This window comes from Petaurus breviceps, unplaced genomic scaffold, assembly GCF_028583685.1.
Source record: "Petaurus breviceps papuanus isolate PSGF00001 unplaced genomic scaffold, PetGlider_PUasm1.0 185, whole genome shotgun sequence".
Taxonomy (NCBI): domain Eukaryota; kingdom Metazoa; phylum Chordata; class Mammalia; order Diprotodontia; family Petauridae; genus Petaurus; species Petaurus breviceps.
Window position 1 is genome coordinate 42098237 of NW_027185797.1, and position 17307 is coordinate 42115543.

The 17307-nt window shown below is 44.8% G+C and overlaps 1 protein-coding gene across 2 annotated transcripts in view; it reads left to right on the plus strand.

Annotated features, from left to right (window-relative positions):
• The first annotated feature begins 9050 nt into the window (after nt 1-9050).
• SAE1 (SUMO1 activating enzyme subunit 1) overlaps nt 9051-17307 on the plus strand; it is a 57656-nt gene continuing 49399 nt past the window's right edge. Inside the window, exons 1-2 of one of the 2 annotated variants that reach the window (XM_069089110.1) lie at nt 9053-9310; nt 14537-14598. Coding sequence is in view for 1 of the 2 variants with exons in the window: in XM_069089109.1 (XP_068945210.1) it covers nt 9216-9310 (95 nt within the window). In the remaining variant the exon portion in view is untranslated. Of the gene's footprint in view, nt 9311-14536; nt 14599-17307 lie in introns of both variants that reach the window. The other variant, XM_069089109.1, reaches the window with a different exon arrangement.

The following is a 17307-nucleotide window of genomic DNA, read 5'->3' on the forward strand; positions in this document are numbered from 1 at the left end:
GCCTGGTATTGGAAGGCCTTTATACTGTCTTCCTCCTGCCTTCCCAATCTTTTGTGTTATCACCTTCCTGCCCATCTCTTCTGGTTCAACCAGCCTGCTAGCTAGAGGCTTCCTATTCTAGATGCCTGCACTATGTAAAAGTGGTTCTGATACAGTTTGGGATTGCTGGGAACCCCAAATGTCAGGGTACAGGGTATAGTATGCTGGGAATGAATTCATGCAGTCGAACCTTCTAGTCAAACGATAAGGTTTATTGTAACGCCAATAGAAGCCAGCAGGGTTCCTAGTCAGGAACTTAAAGGGGGTGAGACTGATGCTTGTATACAAAAAGGACAGTGAAAGGATGGGATCAAGAAGTGATAAGTGGTCTGGGGTAGGCCAAGGGACAGTGAAAGTACTGTCAAGTAAACTAGAGGGGCCATTGATCGGACTACTGAAATGTATGGGGAAATTCGGGGACTAGGTTGCTTTCAAAGACATGGTCTTTTCCTTTTAGGGGTCCAGGTCCCATCACCACCTCGTTTCTACCCACAAGTAAAATGCCTTCCTCATTTTGCCCCTCAGAATCTCATTATTATGGTTGTTCAGTTATTGTCAGCCCTGTCCCACTCTTTCTGACCTCATTTTGGGTTTTCTTGGAAGAGACACTAGAATGTTTGCCATTTCCTTCAATGGCTCCTTTTACAGTTGAGGAAACTGAGGCAAACAGGGTGAAGTGACCTGCCCAGGGTCACACAGCTTTTCAGTGTCTCAGGCCAGATTTGAACTCAGAAAGATAGTCTTCCTGACTCCAGACCCAGCACTATATCCACTTCATCACATAGCTGATGAAGCTTGAGAGTTCTTCAAAGTACAGGCCTCTTCCTAAATTAGGCCTTTTCTACTTTCGCCTATTATTAACAGTTTCTCTATCTTGAAATTACCTTGTATTACTTTGCATATAAATCAATTCAAAAAGCCTTTATTGTCTCATATTCCAGACACTGTGCTAAGTTTGGAGAGAGAAACAAAAATGAAAATGCCTCTGCCCCCAAGAAGCTTATGATTATTTTTTCTGAAGATGGGGGAACATATGCATAGAAAAGCAAATACAATATGTATTCAAAATAATGGGGGAGGTAGACAGGCCCACCTTTATGTAAAGGGCAAAGTGTTACCAATAGGCTAGGGAGTCCAGAGAATTAACTCAAAGGGTCAGGTGCCATGGGAAAAGCACCCAGGAGAAATGGAGCTGACAAGAACAGGTAGGGGAGACGTGGTGACAGTGCCTGGGCAGCTGAAGACTCAAAAGTCCTGTGATTCTGAGCAAAGCACTATTTTATCATCCCTTTCACAAGTAACCATGGCTATAATAATTTGTTTGCCACTCCCTGAAGAGTTCCTGGGGGCTATTGAGAAATCCCTGATCCTGCCTCATGGTCAAGACAGAGCTGGCTCATCCTACCCAAAATCTGGGACACACCACCCAAGCACATACAGAGCCCTAAAGAAAGTGAGCTCAAACTTAGGGAGCACATGGGGCAAAAAGAACTCCCAGCTGCTGATTGCTGGAAGTCTTCACATTTGTAAGTTGTCTAAGCAGTTTCCCCAGGACCATGGCAGCAGGTTCTTTGCTGGGATCTGTCAACAGGGGACCCCTTAAGAGCTCTGGGTGGAACCATCCCCAGTCAGACCCTGGCTCCCAACCTCTTCTGGGGGATGTTACTAGCTCCCTAGGATTTGAAAATAGAAAGTCCAACAGCCTCTGGACCCCTCAAAGCTTACAGGGTTCTCTGACCAAAGTGGGCTCAAAGGTAATTCCTTCCTCCCTTTCAGGGATCTTACTAGAATGTTATGCTTGTTCCAATTTCTGGAATTACCCCAGTTCCAACTAGGTTGATAACTTGTAGATGGGCCCTGGGACATGGCCAGTCTTGTGCAATGTCATTCCTGTGAAGGACTTTTCACACTTAGTCTAAAGTCTATAGTTGATTAATGGAGACATCTTGGAAGCTAGTTAAGGTCATCCAGTCAACAAGAATTTATTAAGTATAAGCTCAACACAAGGTTGATATGTTAGGGAACAACCTAAGCATGATGGGTTTTTCATGTTTGCCTAGAGCCAACCTTCTGATTGGCATCCATGAGAAATCGTACTACTTCACAATAATTCACAAGCTGCAACCCTTATAACACCCACTTCCTTTATTTTTAGGGGGGAAGGCAAGGCAATTGGGGTTAAGTGACTTGCCCAAGATCACATGGCTAGTAAGTGTGTCAAGTGTCTGAGGTCAAATTTGAACTCAGGCCCTCCTGACTCCAGGGCTGGTGCTCTATTCACTGTGCCACCTAGCTGTCCCCCCAACATTCACTTCCACAATCAAACATACTGCCTTTTTTCAAGATAAAGAGCCATATTTATTATATATCTTCTGGTGTATTAGGAACTATGGGCAGAAGGCTGATTAGCACCCAGGAATTCCACCCCTATGGCTCAGATTCCCCCATTCCCAGAACCTTCAGGAATGGCCATGGCCCCACTTCTAATGCCTCCCTGTGGCCCATTGCCATCAGCTTTACCAGGCTAGCATCATGGGAACCAGGGCCAAGGAGCAGCTTAAGGCCATGGACACTGCTACTATCTGTTGTAGTATTGATTTATTTATTTGTTAATGACATAACATGTATAAAACTTGGCCATCATTCTTATTAGGTTCTTATCTTTTTTTTTAAGGGTCATTGATGAAGTTTTTTAGTGTTATGCCCATAATTCCATTTCCCCCTGTGGTCCTGTGGTTTTATTGAATGATTTTTGCACTCTAGGATGCATACTGCATACTCTGGTGATTTTTATTTTAGAACAGACTGTACCTACTATGTGCTATTAAGGGGTCTCCTGAACTTGGCTTTTTGAGTTTACTATATTTTCCAGAAACTCAGGAGACCCTGAATATGTCAAGGATGAAACAGCACCATCCCCCCACCCAGTTGACATAATTTGTTGTTTGTATCCCAAATCCCTGTATGTCCTTGGAAGTCAAGACAGGCACCGGCCAGTCTACACTAGGCCCTTGTAGCTAAGGAGACCATCCTATCTTCATGGTCTAGTGTTGCCAAGGAAGAAAAATGGGGCTTTTGCCCTGACCTTGCACCTCTCTTTGTGTGGGGTTTTGTCCTTTTCCCACCTTCACTGCACCTTTCCCCTCCCATGCCATGCCCCTTTGGATGGAGATTTGTGTTTTCTCTTCCTCTTTTGCTGTTTCTCATAAACTGCAAGCTTCTGAAGGCTTGTGAACTCTTTGGGCTCCACATGGAAGTTCATTTCTCTTGTAATAAACCCAGTTTTTCACAAAAGTTTTATGAAGCTATCATCGCCTGTAGACCTTGCCTAGCACTGTAATTAAGCAAGAGATGCAAACAAACAAAAAAAGTCCCTGTTCTCAAGAGCTCATAATAAGGGGACATAGATGTGTAAGCAACTGTATACAAGCAAGACATACACAGGTAAACTGAAGATAATCAACAGAAGGAAGAAGAGGGGAATCTAGAAAAGTTGCTTGTAGAAGGTCAAAGTTCAGTTGAGCCTAAAAGGAAGCCAGAGAGGCCAGGAAAATGATGAAGTGGGAGAGCATTCCAGGCTTGGGGGTAGAGTCAATGAAAGTGTTCCGAGTTAGGAGATGGCCTGTTCTAATTCAAGGAACAGCAAGGAGACCAATGTTAGTGGACCTTGAATACAAAACAGAGGATTTATATTTAATTCTGAAGTAATGGAGAGCCAATGGAGTTTATCGAATAGGGGAGAGAGATGGTCAGACCTGAGTGTTAGGAAGATCACTTAAACAGAGGCCGGGAGAGACTTGAGATTGGGAGACCTGCCAACATGTCCAAATATGAGGTGATAAGGTCCTGGACCAGGGTAGTGACAGCATCAGAGGAGAGAAGGGGGCCCATATAAAAGATGTTATGAAGGTAGAATGGCCAGAACTTGGCAACTGATTGACCATGTGAGCTAGGAGAGGATGGGGAGAGAGGGTGTAGAGTCAAAGATGACAGCTAGGTTTCAAGCCTGACAGCAACAGAGAAGTTAAGAAGAAAGGAGGCTTTGGGAGCGAGTGGGGGACTGAGAAGATAATGAGTTCAGTTATAAATAGGTAGAGTTTAAGAAATCTATATAGGAAATCCAGTTTGAGATGTCAAATAGGCAGCTGGAGACATGAGTGGAAATCACAAGAGTTTAGGATGGACACGGAATTATCAGCAGAGAAATAAATGACAACTGAATCCATGGGAGCTGAAGAGACCACCAAGTGAAAGTGTACAATGAGAGAGGGTAAAAGGGCCCACATCAGTGGTGACTGCTAGTGTTAGGGAAGGATCCAAAAGGGAGGAGAACTGAAAGTGAAACCTAGAGAGAAGAGTTTCTAGAAAAAGGATGTAATCAAGAAAGTCAAAGTTTACAGGCCAGTGAAGTAGGATGAGGATTGAAAAAAAAAAGACCTTGGTTTTGACAATTAAGATATCATTGGTAACTTTGAAGGGAACTGGTTTAGTTGAATGATGAAGTCAGAGAGGAAAAAGTTAAAGAGTGGGAGAGGAAAGAAAGTATAGATAGCAATTATTGCCAATTTTCTTTTGGGGGGGGGGCAATTTGGGGTTGATTTACCCAGGATAAAGAAGCTAGTAAGTGTGTAAGGCCAGATTTGAAATCAGATCCTCCTGACTCCAGGGCTGGCGCTCAATCCACCTAAATGCCCCATAGGCTCTCTTCTTAAATTTAGTCTCAAAAAGAGAAAAGGTAGAATGATAGGTCTCAGGAATATTATTTTTCATGAGCTTATTTTGAGTACAAGGGAGACGTGTACATGTTTGCAGGCCATACTGCCAAGCATTCACACTGCTTCGGAGAGCACAACTGTGATGGGCTGGCCATGCTATTTGAATGCAGCACGTATGCTTGCCAAAAAGACTGTTTTATGGGGAACTCAACACAGGGTAAGCATTCACAAAGGTGGTCAGAAGAAGTGATACAAGAACACTCTCAAGGTCTCTCTTAAGAACTTTGGAATGGATTGTGTGACTTGGGAGACCTTGACACAGGACTGCCCAGCATGGTGTGCCCACATCAGAGAAGGTGTTGTGCTCTGAACAGAAACAGTTCCAAGGAAATGCAGGATGCACAAATTTAGAGAATGTTTCCACAAACTATTTGTGCCTGACCTGTGGTAGAGCATTCCGAGTTGGTATTGGGGTGATCAGCCACCATCAGACACATTGCAATTGGACTTTAGCGTAGTGATGTCACTTTGGTCCTCTTGGAAAACTAAGTAGGACAACTGCCACACAGGCTATAAGGAAGTAAAAGTGAAGATCATGGATGGAGTGGGTGACAGAGGGAACAATCTGTTGGAGAAGAGAGTAGGACCACTTATGCTTGTAGAAGAGTTAGTCTTGGCAAGGAGAAGGCCACCTCTCCATTTGAGATAGCAGCAGAAGGCATCTCAGTGATTTGAAATGAAAAGAGGGGGGTCTTAGTGAGTGGCCTCAATTTTTTTTTCAGTAAAATAAGAGACCAAATTCTGCCATGGTAGGCTTGAGGAGAAATGAAAATGTTCAGAAGAGGCACTGTGGTGAGCCGGATAGTGATTTGATTAGGGAGATATAAAAGAATGACTTTGCAGCAGCGAGTGCCCAGTTGAGATTATGAAACAAATTTGTTGTGGATCCCAGTTAGCACAGTTTCACAATTCTCTCTAGCTTCTTTCAGCAATATGTGAGTAGGACTGAAGGAAAACATGGTGGGAATCATTCAGGGCTGAGGTTTGGTAGGGCAAGATCTTCAATAGGATAAGGGGGCAAGAGATTAGAGAGAAGAGGAGAGTGCAGAGTTGAACTGGTTCCCTAAGGGTTCAAGATAGGGAAGGAAGGAAAGTGTAGCAACTCTGTTTGAAGTATTGAGGCTAAAATAGTGTTGGGGTAGTTTTGATCTGTTTCCTCTTTTACTTCAATTTAAAATTTATTTTTGGAGACAATTGAGATTTAGTGATTTGCTCAGGATCGAACAGCTAGTACGTGTCTGATGCTGGATTTGAACTCAGGTCCTTCTGACTCCAGGGCTGGTGATGTATTAATTTCACCACCTAGTTGCTCCTTAATTTATTTTCTATCCTCAGCAAATGTTCTAGAATTTATCTGCCAAAAAAAAAAATCCTAGATGCCATTTTTAGCCATTAGAAGAGTGTCTTAAGACAAAGTCAGAAGAAACTAGAAAGTGATCCCAGGATGCCCTCTCTCCTTCCCTTAGAAGCAGCTAAGCCAAAAATCAGAGGATCTTTTATTTTATCCTGGAGGCAAGAGAGAATCATTGAATAGGGGAGTGAAATGGTCAGAAATACACATTGCTACCCATCACCTGACCAAGAGCTGATGGACTCAACTGAAGACTTGAGACATGAATTTTTTGGACATAGTCCATCCCTTCATGGCTGTAGGTTCACCCTTGAAGGGTTGGGTGGGGTCTTTTCTAGTGCTATAGCCCCTGAGCCCCCACTTGTGTGCATTAGACTGTAAGTTCCTTGAGGGCAGGGACTGGTTTTTTTTCTTTGCCTCTTTTTGTATCTCCAGCCTTATGTGTTTGACATATAGTATAAACCCTACTAAATGTTAATTGATCGATCTTACTCCCTCTCAAACATACACAACAGGATCATCAGCTCAGAATCAATTAAGTTAGCCAGATTTAAGCAATTCTTAGAAAGGAATATTTCCTAAGATGGTACAGTAGGACCAGTTGGTATGAAACATCCTCCCAGAAGTCTAGGACACACTCCTCCACAAGTACATCCAGAGCCCTAGGGAGAGTGGGCTCAAGCTTAGGGAATGAATGTGGCAAACAGGTCATTCATAGCTCTTGGTTGGTGGAAGTTCTTTTTTCACATTTGTGAGCTGCTCAGGGAATTTCTCACTGGTACTGGGTAGCTTCTCTGCTGTGCTCTTTGTGGAGCCATGAATCATGCCCTTGGGTCCCAATACAGAGACACTGCTGCCAGCTGGTTCGAGGATGCCACTAAGGCATGGCTTGGAAGATGGGAAGTCCAACCTTCTTCAGATGTTTTGAGGCTCACAATACATTCTTCCTGCCGAAGGGGTAGGGAGGCAGAAGATTCCCTCAGCCTCTCAGGGTTGCCAATTTCTGGGATGATGCTGGGGCTCAACTCCATTGATATTTTGTAGACAAGGAAATTTCCTCAAGCCTTTCTGGACATGACTCTACAGCAACCTCATTCCATTTCTGAGGATTTTTCCCACTTAAAGTCTAAAGCCTATGATTGACTGATGGGCTGAAACTAAAAACCAATGAATAAGACTGATTGACTTCAGCTGGTGAAGGTAACTTTAAGTGGGAAGTGGTGATTTGATCCAGTTAATCTGTCCTCTTCCCCACTTATACAGATATTCATGCACATCCTGATTCTTCCATTGACAATCCAAATCATCTTGAGTAGGTCCTAACTCCTCTGTGCCTCAGTTTCCTTATTTGTAAAATGAGGGAGGTTGAACTCCATGACCTCAAAGATCTCTTCCAGCTGTAAATCTATGATTCCATAGAATAAATTGTGAGTAAAGGGCTTTTGGGGCAGCTAGGTGGCACAGGGGACAGAGCTCCAAGCTTGGGGTCAGGAGGACTTGAGTTCTAATGTGATCTCAGACACTTCCTAGCTGTGTGACCCTGGGCATGTCCCTTCACCCTGTTTGCCTCAGTTTCCTCACCTGTAAAATGAGCTGGAGAAGGAAATGGCGAACCACTCCAGCGTCTCTACCAAGAAAACCCCAGATGGGGTCACAGAGTCAGACATGACAGATAGTGACTGAACAAAAGGGCTTTTTACTCATTATATTAGAGGTGTCTGTTTCTGAACTCTTTCATAGATACTATAGGCAACAGATACGTCTCTCCCCTCAGAATTCACAACTAAATGCGGAAACAACAAATACTGTCCATACAAGGATTTTTATGCAAGAAAATAGGATATAATTGACAGGGTAGGTACTAGAATTAAGCGGGGATGGAAAGGCTGCTTATAGAAAATACTTTAGTTGGCACTTATTCTCATTGACTCAAGTGGGTCAGAAGAAAATACACATGGAATTGTGAGATACACACATCACCTAGCAATTGTGTTTATCACACTCTGGCCTGAATAAACTAGTTTACAGGTCTCTGATGGCTTACTGGGGCAGCTGTACAGGTGGTACAGCAGAGAGAGGGCGCCAGGGTGAGGAGTCAGGAAGACCCGAGTTCAAGTTTGACTTGGACACTTCCTAGCTGTGTGACCCTGGGCAAGTCCCTTCAGCCTGTTTGCCTGTTTCTTCCTCTGTAAAACGAGCTGGAGAAGGAAATGGCCAACCCCTCCAGTGTGCCCGGCGCCAAGGGAACAACCAACAGCTCGCACCGACGTCGAGATTCTCCTGACAACGCTTTTGCACCAGGGCTCCTTTGCACCCCCAACCCTCAGGGCAGCGCCTGGCACACAACAAGCACCTAATAGGCGCTGGCTCGACCTGATTTCTTGGGGGGGGGGGGTGCGTTCTTAGCAGTGATGCCGCCGGCTCCTTTCTGGAGCCCTGGGCTCTAACCTTGCCCCCGGTCCGAGGCTGTGACCTCTTCCTGCCTCGGCTGCTCCGTCTGTAAAGAGGGGAGGAGGTGGCCTCCGCGGCGGATGAGGGGCCTCCCACGTCTAGCTCTGTGGGACAGGGCGAGGGAGCTTTGTCAGGAATGAACCCGGGGCTCGCACGGGGGCCACTGCAGGCGGGGGGCCGCCAGGACAAAGGCACAGAGGCGGGAGATGAGAGTGTAGACCAGCGTAAGCAAGCTGGAGGGGCTCGGCCGGGAGTGGTGGGAAGAGGAGTATACAGAGTAAGAAAGTGAGGAAAGAGGTAAGGGTGGTGAAGAGACACGCAAGGATGAGGGGAGGAGGGAGGCGAGGGCCGCGGTCACATCACGTGGCACGGGAGCACACGTGCTTGCCGGCGCGGGGGGAGGGGTGCCGCTCTGCGCAGGCGCGAATATTGGCGCCTGCGCTCACGCCGCCGGAGCGCGCGCGCGGCTGGGGGAGGGGTCTGAAGAGGCTAGCGGTTGGCGGGCAGGTCGCGAGCCGGCGCGCGGAGAAGCAGCTGGCCGGTTAGACGGCCTGAGGAGAAGGAGGGAGGCAGCGTGAGGGGCGGAGGCCGGCGGCACCATGGTGGAGAAAGAGGAGGTGGGCACCATCAGCGAGGAGGAGGCGGCTCAGTACGACCGGCAGATCCGCCTGTGGGGGCTGGAGGCGCAGAAGCGGTAAGGGGCGGTCGGCGGCGGGGGGGGGGTGGCCGGGGGGGGGGCCGGAAGAGGCAGGGCCTAGAGGGAGGGGAGGGGATGCCCCCCTTCCTCCCACGTGACCTCCCCTGAGGGTAGCCTCCCTGCGGGCAGGCTCTGGCCCGACTCGCTTTGTCTGTTGGACTGGCGGGAGCTTGTGGTTCCCCGGGCTTGGAACCACTGGGGGTTGGAGGGGCTTCCTCTCAGGTGCGACGGCCCTGTGCGCTTTGGGAACGAACCAGGGAGACCTGGGTTCGAGTTGTTATCACTGAGAATGGAAAGTTTGGGGAGGAGGGGCGTCTTCCCCCGATTATCACTAAAATCATCCCGAATTCCGGGGCTTGGGGCTTCCGAAGGGGGGAAGGGTAATTCCCCAAACACTAAGTAAGTGTTAGGTTGCCCGGTGGATGGAGTGCCCATCCTGGAAGTCCTGAGTTCAGATCAGGCCTCAGTGGCTAGCAGGGTGGCCCTGGGCAAGTCACTGCACCCTGTTGGCCTCAGTTTCCTCATCTGTAAAATGAGCTGGAGAAGGAAATGGCAGACCGCTCTGATGTCTCAGAGGGGGGCCCCCCGGAGAGTCTCTCCCCGCTGACCTAAGCCTTAGGCATACAAATAAGAAAAAGGCAGCTCCTACCCTCAGGGAGCTTATGTATGGGGGGGGGGGTGGAGAGGCTTGGCTACCCCTGCAGACAGCCGAGCTTGGGTGGAGTGTTGGAGTACAGAGGAGGCAGGGTGCGTTTGAGCTTCCCCTGGAGAGAAGAGAGTGGGACTGAGTTTGTAGGCTGATCTGGAATCTCCTGATCCAGAACATTTGCTGTGTTTTTGTTGTTTTTGCTGGACTTGTGATTTCATTTGCATAATGTATGTAGTAGACAACGTATTATTATTCTCTTTATTTGATGACAAACCCAAGACCCAGTTTTGCCTAAGTTAATGAATAAATTTATCCAGTGGCAAAGTGAGGACTAGAAACCAGGTCCGCAGATTCCTATTCTAGGCATATGACGTTCCTTTACCGACTCTTTAAAGAGGACCTACAGGGGAAGGGCCACTGGAGGACCCCGGGGCGTTTGGTGTGGTCGGGGGAAAGAGGAGAGTTGAGAACTGGGAAAAAATGCTGGAGAAGGTAGGTGAGTAGAGTAGTAAAGACTCAGCTATGGTTGTAGTGAGAAAAATTGACAGAAAACATAATTTCCCGTAAAGGATAACTTTCCATAACTTCTTATTCTCTCTTACCCCAACCCTGCAATATCCATTTATTTGCCCAGCCCTGTAGATTCTAACAGACCAAGTCATTCCCCTCTTCAGTAAGCCCTGCTTGCTCCCTTTTGCCTCCAGGATCAAATGTAAAATTCTGTTTGATTTTAAAGCCCTTAATGATGTGGCCCCTTCCTACCTTTCTCTCTTCATACACCTTCCTCCAGTCCAGTCACTCTGGCTTCCTTCTGGCAGTCCAGCTCCCACTTCTGTACATGTTCACTGAATGTGCCCATACCTGCAGTGTTTCACTCTGCCTTCTGACTTCATTCAAGCCTCAGCTAAAATCTTATCTTCTCCAGGAGGCTTTTCCTCATCCTCTTTTTTTTTTTTTTTTTAAAGCAATCCAGGTTAAGTAACTTGCTCAAGGTTACACGGCCAGGTATTTCTGGGTGTGGTGCTGAGTGTCTGAGCCCGGATTTGATCCCCAGGTTATCCGGACACTGGGGCCGGTGCTCTTACTCGATGAGCACCTGGCTGCCCCTCCTCATCCTCTTTTAATGTTCGTTTCTTCACTTTGAGTTCCTGTCCAACTTAGCATTTATATGTTTGTGTGTATATACACATATGCATGGACTTTGCATATTGTCTCTTTCCATTATTAGATTGTGAACTTCTTGAGAACAGGCACAGTTTTTGCCCTTTTTTGTATGCTTAGAGCAGTGCTTGACCCTTTAGAAGTGCTTAATAAATGCTTGTTGATTTGACTCTCCAAAAGTATTCAGTAGCATAGGCGTTTAGAAGATTGAACTCAGAGGCTTGGGTGTTTGATGGGACATCAAAGGGCGTTATTAAATTCTACAAATAAGGCAAGCTTTGGGCTAGATGGACTATGAACCAGGTGTATATATGCTTGAGAAAAGAGGGAGAATGACCAGGGGACAGTAGATAATTGTAGTGATGACCTGGATAGGGTCACAGAATCAGATTACAGTTGGAAGGGTCTTTAGGCCATCTACTACAACCCCTTTCATTAGGCTCATGAGGCTCCAGTGACTTGCCTGTGGTTGCATAGATAATAAGAGTCTGACCTTCAATTAGCACCAAGGTCTTTGACTCCAAACCCAGCGCTCTCCACCCAGAACTGTGCTGCTGCCTTCTAGGAATGTGTAGGATGAACCTCAGAGGAGAAGAGGTCATGGAGTACTGGTTCCAGAAGAAGAGTCTTGAGGTTGTAGTGAGAAATAATTTAGGACTTGGCCTGCTTTTCTTTCTGGCCTCATATGGGATGTGAGAGAAGGCAGACCTGGAACTGGAGACTTTGGCCAAGTGTCTTATCAAGGAACCAGGTGTCTGTCAGTACAGCGGTTTGGAAGGAATATGAAGGGAAAAGGGCTAAGGTGATGGGAAGATTGCTGGAGGTCTTTGGCTTTGTAAAGTCCTTAATAACTAGTTTTTTTCCCCCAACCATTCTGGAAAGCAGTTTGTACTTATGCTAAAAAGGTAAGAGATCTGAATAAATTTTAAAAAAGTAAATGTTTTTCAGTCTGCAGTCTGAATCCATCCACCTCTTTCAGGAGCTGGACAGAGCATTTCATTGTGATTAGAGTTTTAAAGCCTTTCAAAGTTATTGTTGTATACATTGTTCTTCTGGTTCTGCTTACTTAGCGCTGCATTGGACAGCCATGACATTTGACCTCAAGAGCCCGCTGCTAGGCGTATCCCCCAAGGAAGTCCATGACAGAAAGATCCCATGGACCAGAAATTCTTTATTATAGTAGCAAGGAATTGGGGACAAAGTGAGTGCCTATCATTTGGAGACTGACTAAAGGAAATCTGGGACACAAATGTCATAGACTAGTCCTTCACCTTGAGGAACAGTGATTATAAGCAGTTCAGAGAACCAGGGATAGATTGGTACAAACAGAAGCATAGTAAAGACATCAGAAACAGAAAATGGGAGATTTTATTCTGATAACTTTTTATGGATTTCTTTATTCATAATTTTTTATTTCCAAATATATTCTGCTGTCCTTCCCTATGCCATTCTTTGTAAGAAAGAATACAAAAAAGGGGAAAAAGCAGATTGACCAAACTGACATCAGCAATCTAACATTTCAGGCAGTGTTTTCTTCCTTCCCTTCCTTTCTTTCCTTCTTTTTTTGGAGTTAGGTTAGTGCAAATTTTATTACCTTCATTTTAATTCATTTTTTCTCCTTTTGTTTGGGGTCATAAAGAATTGTACAGGACTGAAACAACTGAACAATTTTGCTTTTTAATAGGTTCCTCTCTTCAGTGAATTTTTGTACTTTTTCCTTTTGGCCAATTATGTTTTTCAAGGTGTTATTTTCTTCAGTTTTTTTTGTGCCTTTACCAATCTTTGGGTGTGAATTTTCTTGCATCACTCTTTTAACAGTTTTTCCTCTACATCTCTTACTTGGTTTAAAAAATTCTTTTTGAGCTCTTGCAGGAATTCTTTTCAGTCAAACCACATTTTAATTTGAGGCTTTGCATGTAGTTTTGATATTGTTATCTTATTCAGAGTTTGGGTCTTGATCTTTTCTATTACCATAGTAACTATCTTTGTCAGGTTCTTTTTTGTTAGTGTTGTTGTTTGATAATTGTTTATAATCTATTTCTTGACTTTTAATTTTTTTAATTTTTAAAAAATTTTAAAAAAATTTTAATGTTAAAGTTGGGTTCTGCACCTGGTGTAGAGAGGGCACTGTTCCAAGCTTTAGGTTTTTTGTGCTGCTATTTTCAGAGCTAATTAAGGGAGTCTATACCAGTTTTTAGTTCTTCCAAAGTGAAATGATCTAAGGAGAGGTATGATCACTGCTCTCCTGGTCTGTGCTGTGGTTTGTGAGCACTAGTCTCCTACAGGGTGGGAGGGTAAAAGCAGAGCACAAGTCCTCTTTTCCACCCTAGAACTGTGACCCAGAACTATAAATGGGCAATGCAACAGAGTCCTGCGCCCAGTGCGAGCAAAGGCTCCCCTGTAGTTTTCTTCTGACCAATTGTCCGACCCTCTTACCATCAGTAGACTGAGAGTTCGGGAAGTTTTCTCATCTCTTCTAACACGTAATTAGCTTGGTTTTTTTTTTTCATATTTACATTGTTGTTGTGATTATATTGTTTTCCTGGTTCTGCTTAATTACTTAGTGTAAGTAAGTCTTCTCATGCTTTCTAGATTTATTCATATTTGTGGTTTCTTACCAGATAGTGACATTCTATTACATTCATACACCACAAGATGTCTTGTGATTCTCTAATCCTTGGGCATCTCCTTGACAGCTCTGTTGATTATAAGTGCCAAATCTGGCACCTGGAAAGAGTTGAGAAAATGGACTCCTTACCTATTTTGAAGATGGGGGGACTATGGGCAGGGGATACCATATATGTGGTTAGATAGCATTAATGTGTTTCTTGCTTTTGCTAAGTTTTTTTCTCTTTTAAAAAAGTTTGCAAGGGAGATGGCAGAGGGGTGCATTCAGAAGTGAACATGGTAGGAAAAAATGAAAAGGTTAATCAGGAAAATTTGGAGTCAGGAAGACCTGAGTTCTCATTTGGCCTTGGTCACATGACCTTTCACTGCCTCGGTTTCTCATTTGTAAAATGGGGATGATAATATTAGTAGCACCCATGTCCCCAGGTGGTTGTGAAGTATCAATTAAGTTCATATAGGGAAAGAATTCTGCAGCTTTTAAAGTGCTTTTTAAATGCTGCTATTATTAAATGTTGGTAGCTATTAAAGGAGTTGTAGATTTCTGGCTGCTTTTGTTTTTCATTTCTACATTGCCAAGGAATGTGGTTGGGAGCCGTACCTTGTTTTGGGTAGACCTGCTCCCACTGCCCCAGCATTCTGGAGATCATCTCCTAGGAGAACTTTGGGGGGGGAGGCTGAAGGGGCTATTTTTGACAGCCTGAATTGAAATGCAGAATAGAGCTTACAGTAAAGACAGGATCCCAGTGACAGCCCAGCAGTGGTGAAATAGGATCTCTGTTCTTCAGGGACGTTTGGGCCTGAGGACCTGGTTGGCCTGGAAGGCTGAAGTCTGTGCCACTCTGGAATGGTTTGTTTTCTCTTTTTTAATCTTAACCTTCCTTGTTTAATTTTAAGTTCCAGATTCTCTCCCTTGCTCCCCTCCCCCTTTGCTTTCTTCTCTGTGCATTGCTTGGAGGCCTAACTCAGCTGAGTGCTGCTGGGCCCTGCACCTGAGCCACACTCATCTCTTCTCCCAGTCTTCTAGAACGTCCCAAGTCAAATAACAATAAATAAAATGTCCTCATGGGTTCTTGAAGGGAGGAAGGGAGGGGAGGAGTGAGGGAGGGAGAGGGCAACTAGGTGGCGCAGTGAACAGAGCACTGGCCCTGGAGTCAGGAGGCTCTGAGTTCAAATCCTACCTCAGACTCTTGACACTTACTTGTGTGACCTTGGGCAAGTCACTTAACCCCAATTGCCCTGCCTTCCCCCTCCGAAAAATTGTAGAACGTAATTCCTAATTAACTATGTTGCATTAAAAAGAGGCAAGAAAAAGAAAGGTAAACAAAAATATGCTTGTCTGTTTAGAGTGTTTTCCATGAGGAAATATGACCCAGCCACCCACTAGCATCTTGCATTGAACCTTTTTTGAAAAGGTAGCCCATTCTTGAGCCAAGACCTAGTCACACTACTCCAAGATAAGGATTGTAGAATAACTCCAAAGGAGATGAGATTTTAGACAAATTGGAAGTGTATATTGATTAGAGAAATGCAAATCAAAACAACTCTGAGGTACCACATTTCACTGGTCAGATTGTCTAAGATGACAAAACAGGAAAATGATATATGCTGGAGAGGATGTGGAAAAATTGGAACTCTAATGCATTGTTGGTGGAGTTGTGAGCTGATCCAGCCATTCTGGAGAGCAATCTGAAACTATGCCCAAAGGGCTATAAATAAGTGCATATCCTTTGACCCAGCAATACCACTTCTAGGGCTGTATCCCAAAGAAATCACAGAAGTGGGGAAAAGATCCGTATGTACAAAAATATTTATAGCAGCTCTTTTTGTGGTGGCAAAGAATTTGAAGTCAAGGGGATACCCACCAATAGGGGAATGGCTAAACAAGTTGTGGTATATGAGTGTAATGGAATCCTATTGTGCTATAAGAAATGAGGAGCAGATGTACTTCATAATAACTTGGAGAGACTTCTATCAACTGATGCTGAATGAGGAGAGCAGAACCAGGAGAACGTTGTACACAATCGCAGTATGACGACGAACTTTGATAGACTGGACTTCTCTCAGCAACACAAGGTTAGAAGACAACTACAAAAGACTCATGATGGAAAGGGACATCCACACCCAGAGAAAGAGCTACAGTCTGCAGGTTGAAGCAAGCTCCTTGCTCCCTCTCTCGTTTGTGTTCTGTTTTATCCCTTCTTTTTCATTGTTCAGCCCATGGTTACAATCCTTTACAACATGACTAACGTCCAATGTGAAGGTATTTGTAGAACCTATATTTGATTACATGCTGCTATGGAGGGAGGGGGAGAAAATTTGAAACTTAAGAGGTTGTGGAACTGAATGTTGTAAACTAAAAGTAAATAAAAAGATATAAAAAAATTGGAAGTGTAACAGGAAAAGCACTATATTCAGTGGGCAGAGGCCAAGGCTAGAAGACCGGGGACTTGTCTCTTAACCTTTCTGAGCCTCCACTTCTCATCTCTAAAATGGGAATAGCAGCTTTTGCTGCATCTGATCTCTGTGTTGGCTTGCATAAAGCTCTTTTTTCATCATTTCTCCCCTGGCTGCACTCCTCTGACTTCTTCCCCAGGCCCCAGGAAGCTCCTTATTGGGATAGTATAATCCTCTCGTAAGATCCCATCAGCCTTGGTGTACAGCCTTTTTATCACCACTCTCTCTGATTGGAGGGTGGGACCATGATCAATTGTCCTTTCCTCCACACCCCAGGGTCTGGGTAACTCCCCACCCCTTCAACTTCCTTTTGTGGGTTGTCTTCTCCCATTAGATTGGAAGCTCTTTGAGGGCAAGGACTTCCCTTCTGTTTTCATATTTGTAGCTCTAGCACAATCCTGGGCACTAGTAGGTGCTAAATGAATGTTTATGTCATTGCTCAATCAATGGAAACTTCTCTCTCCAAAGTCACTAGTGATCTCTTAATTGACAGCCCTGATGGCTTTTTCTCTTTCTCTTTCTTGGCCTCTCTGAAGGCTTTGACACTGCTGATCACTCTTTCTGTTCTGGGCACTATGTCCTTTCTGAATTTTGGTGTCACTGCTCTGCCTTTTTATCTTCTTACCTTTCTGCCTGAACTGGAGGAGCATCATCCATATTATGCTCCCTAACTGTACTCACCCCTCCCCCTGCCATGGCTCGGCCATACCCTCTCTTTGCCTTTGATACCCTCTCTAGCTCCCCCAGCTTTGTCATCCCTATGATGACTCCCAGATCCAGCTCCCTAGCTGCAGGTTCCTTCCTCTACTAGCATCACCAGTTGCCCAGTGCACAATTTGAGCTGAAAGTCCCTTCTGTAGGCATCCCAAGTTAAGTGTGTCCAAAACTATTCCTTCTCTCTTCGCCCTTCTCCTACTCCCCTGCCATTTATCATTTTCTGAACTTCGCCATTTTCCCTAGTTACCTGCTTTCCTTCTAAACTTGGCTACATTGGTTTGTTTGTGCAAAAACTTCTAAATTTAATGTAATCAAAATTATCCATTTTACAACCTGTAATGCTCTTTATCTCTTATTTGGTCATAAATTCTTCCCTTATCCATTG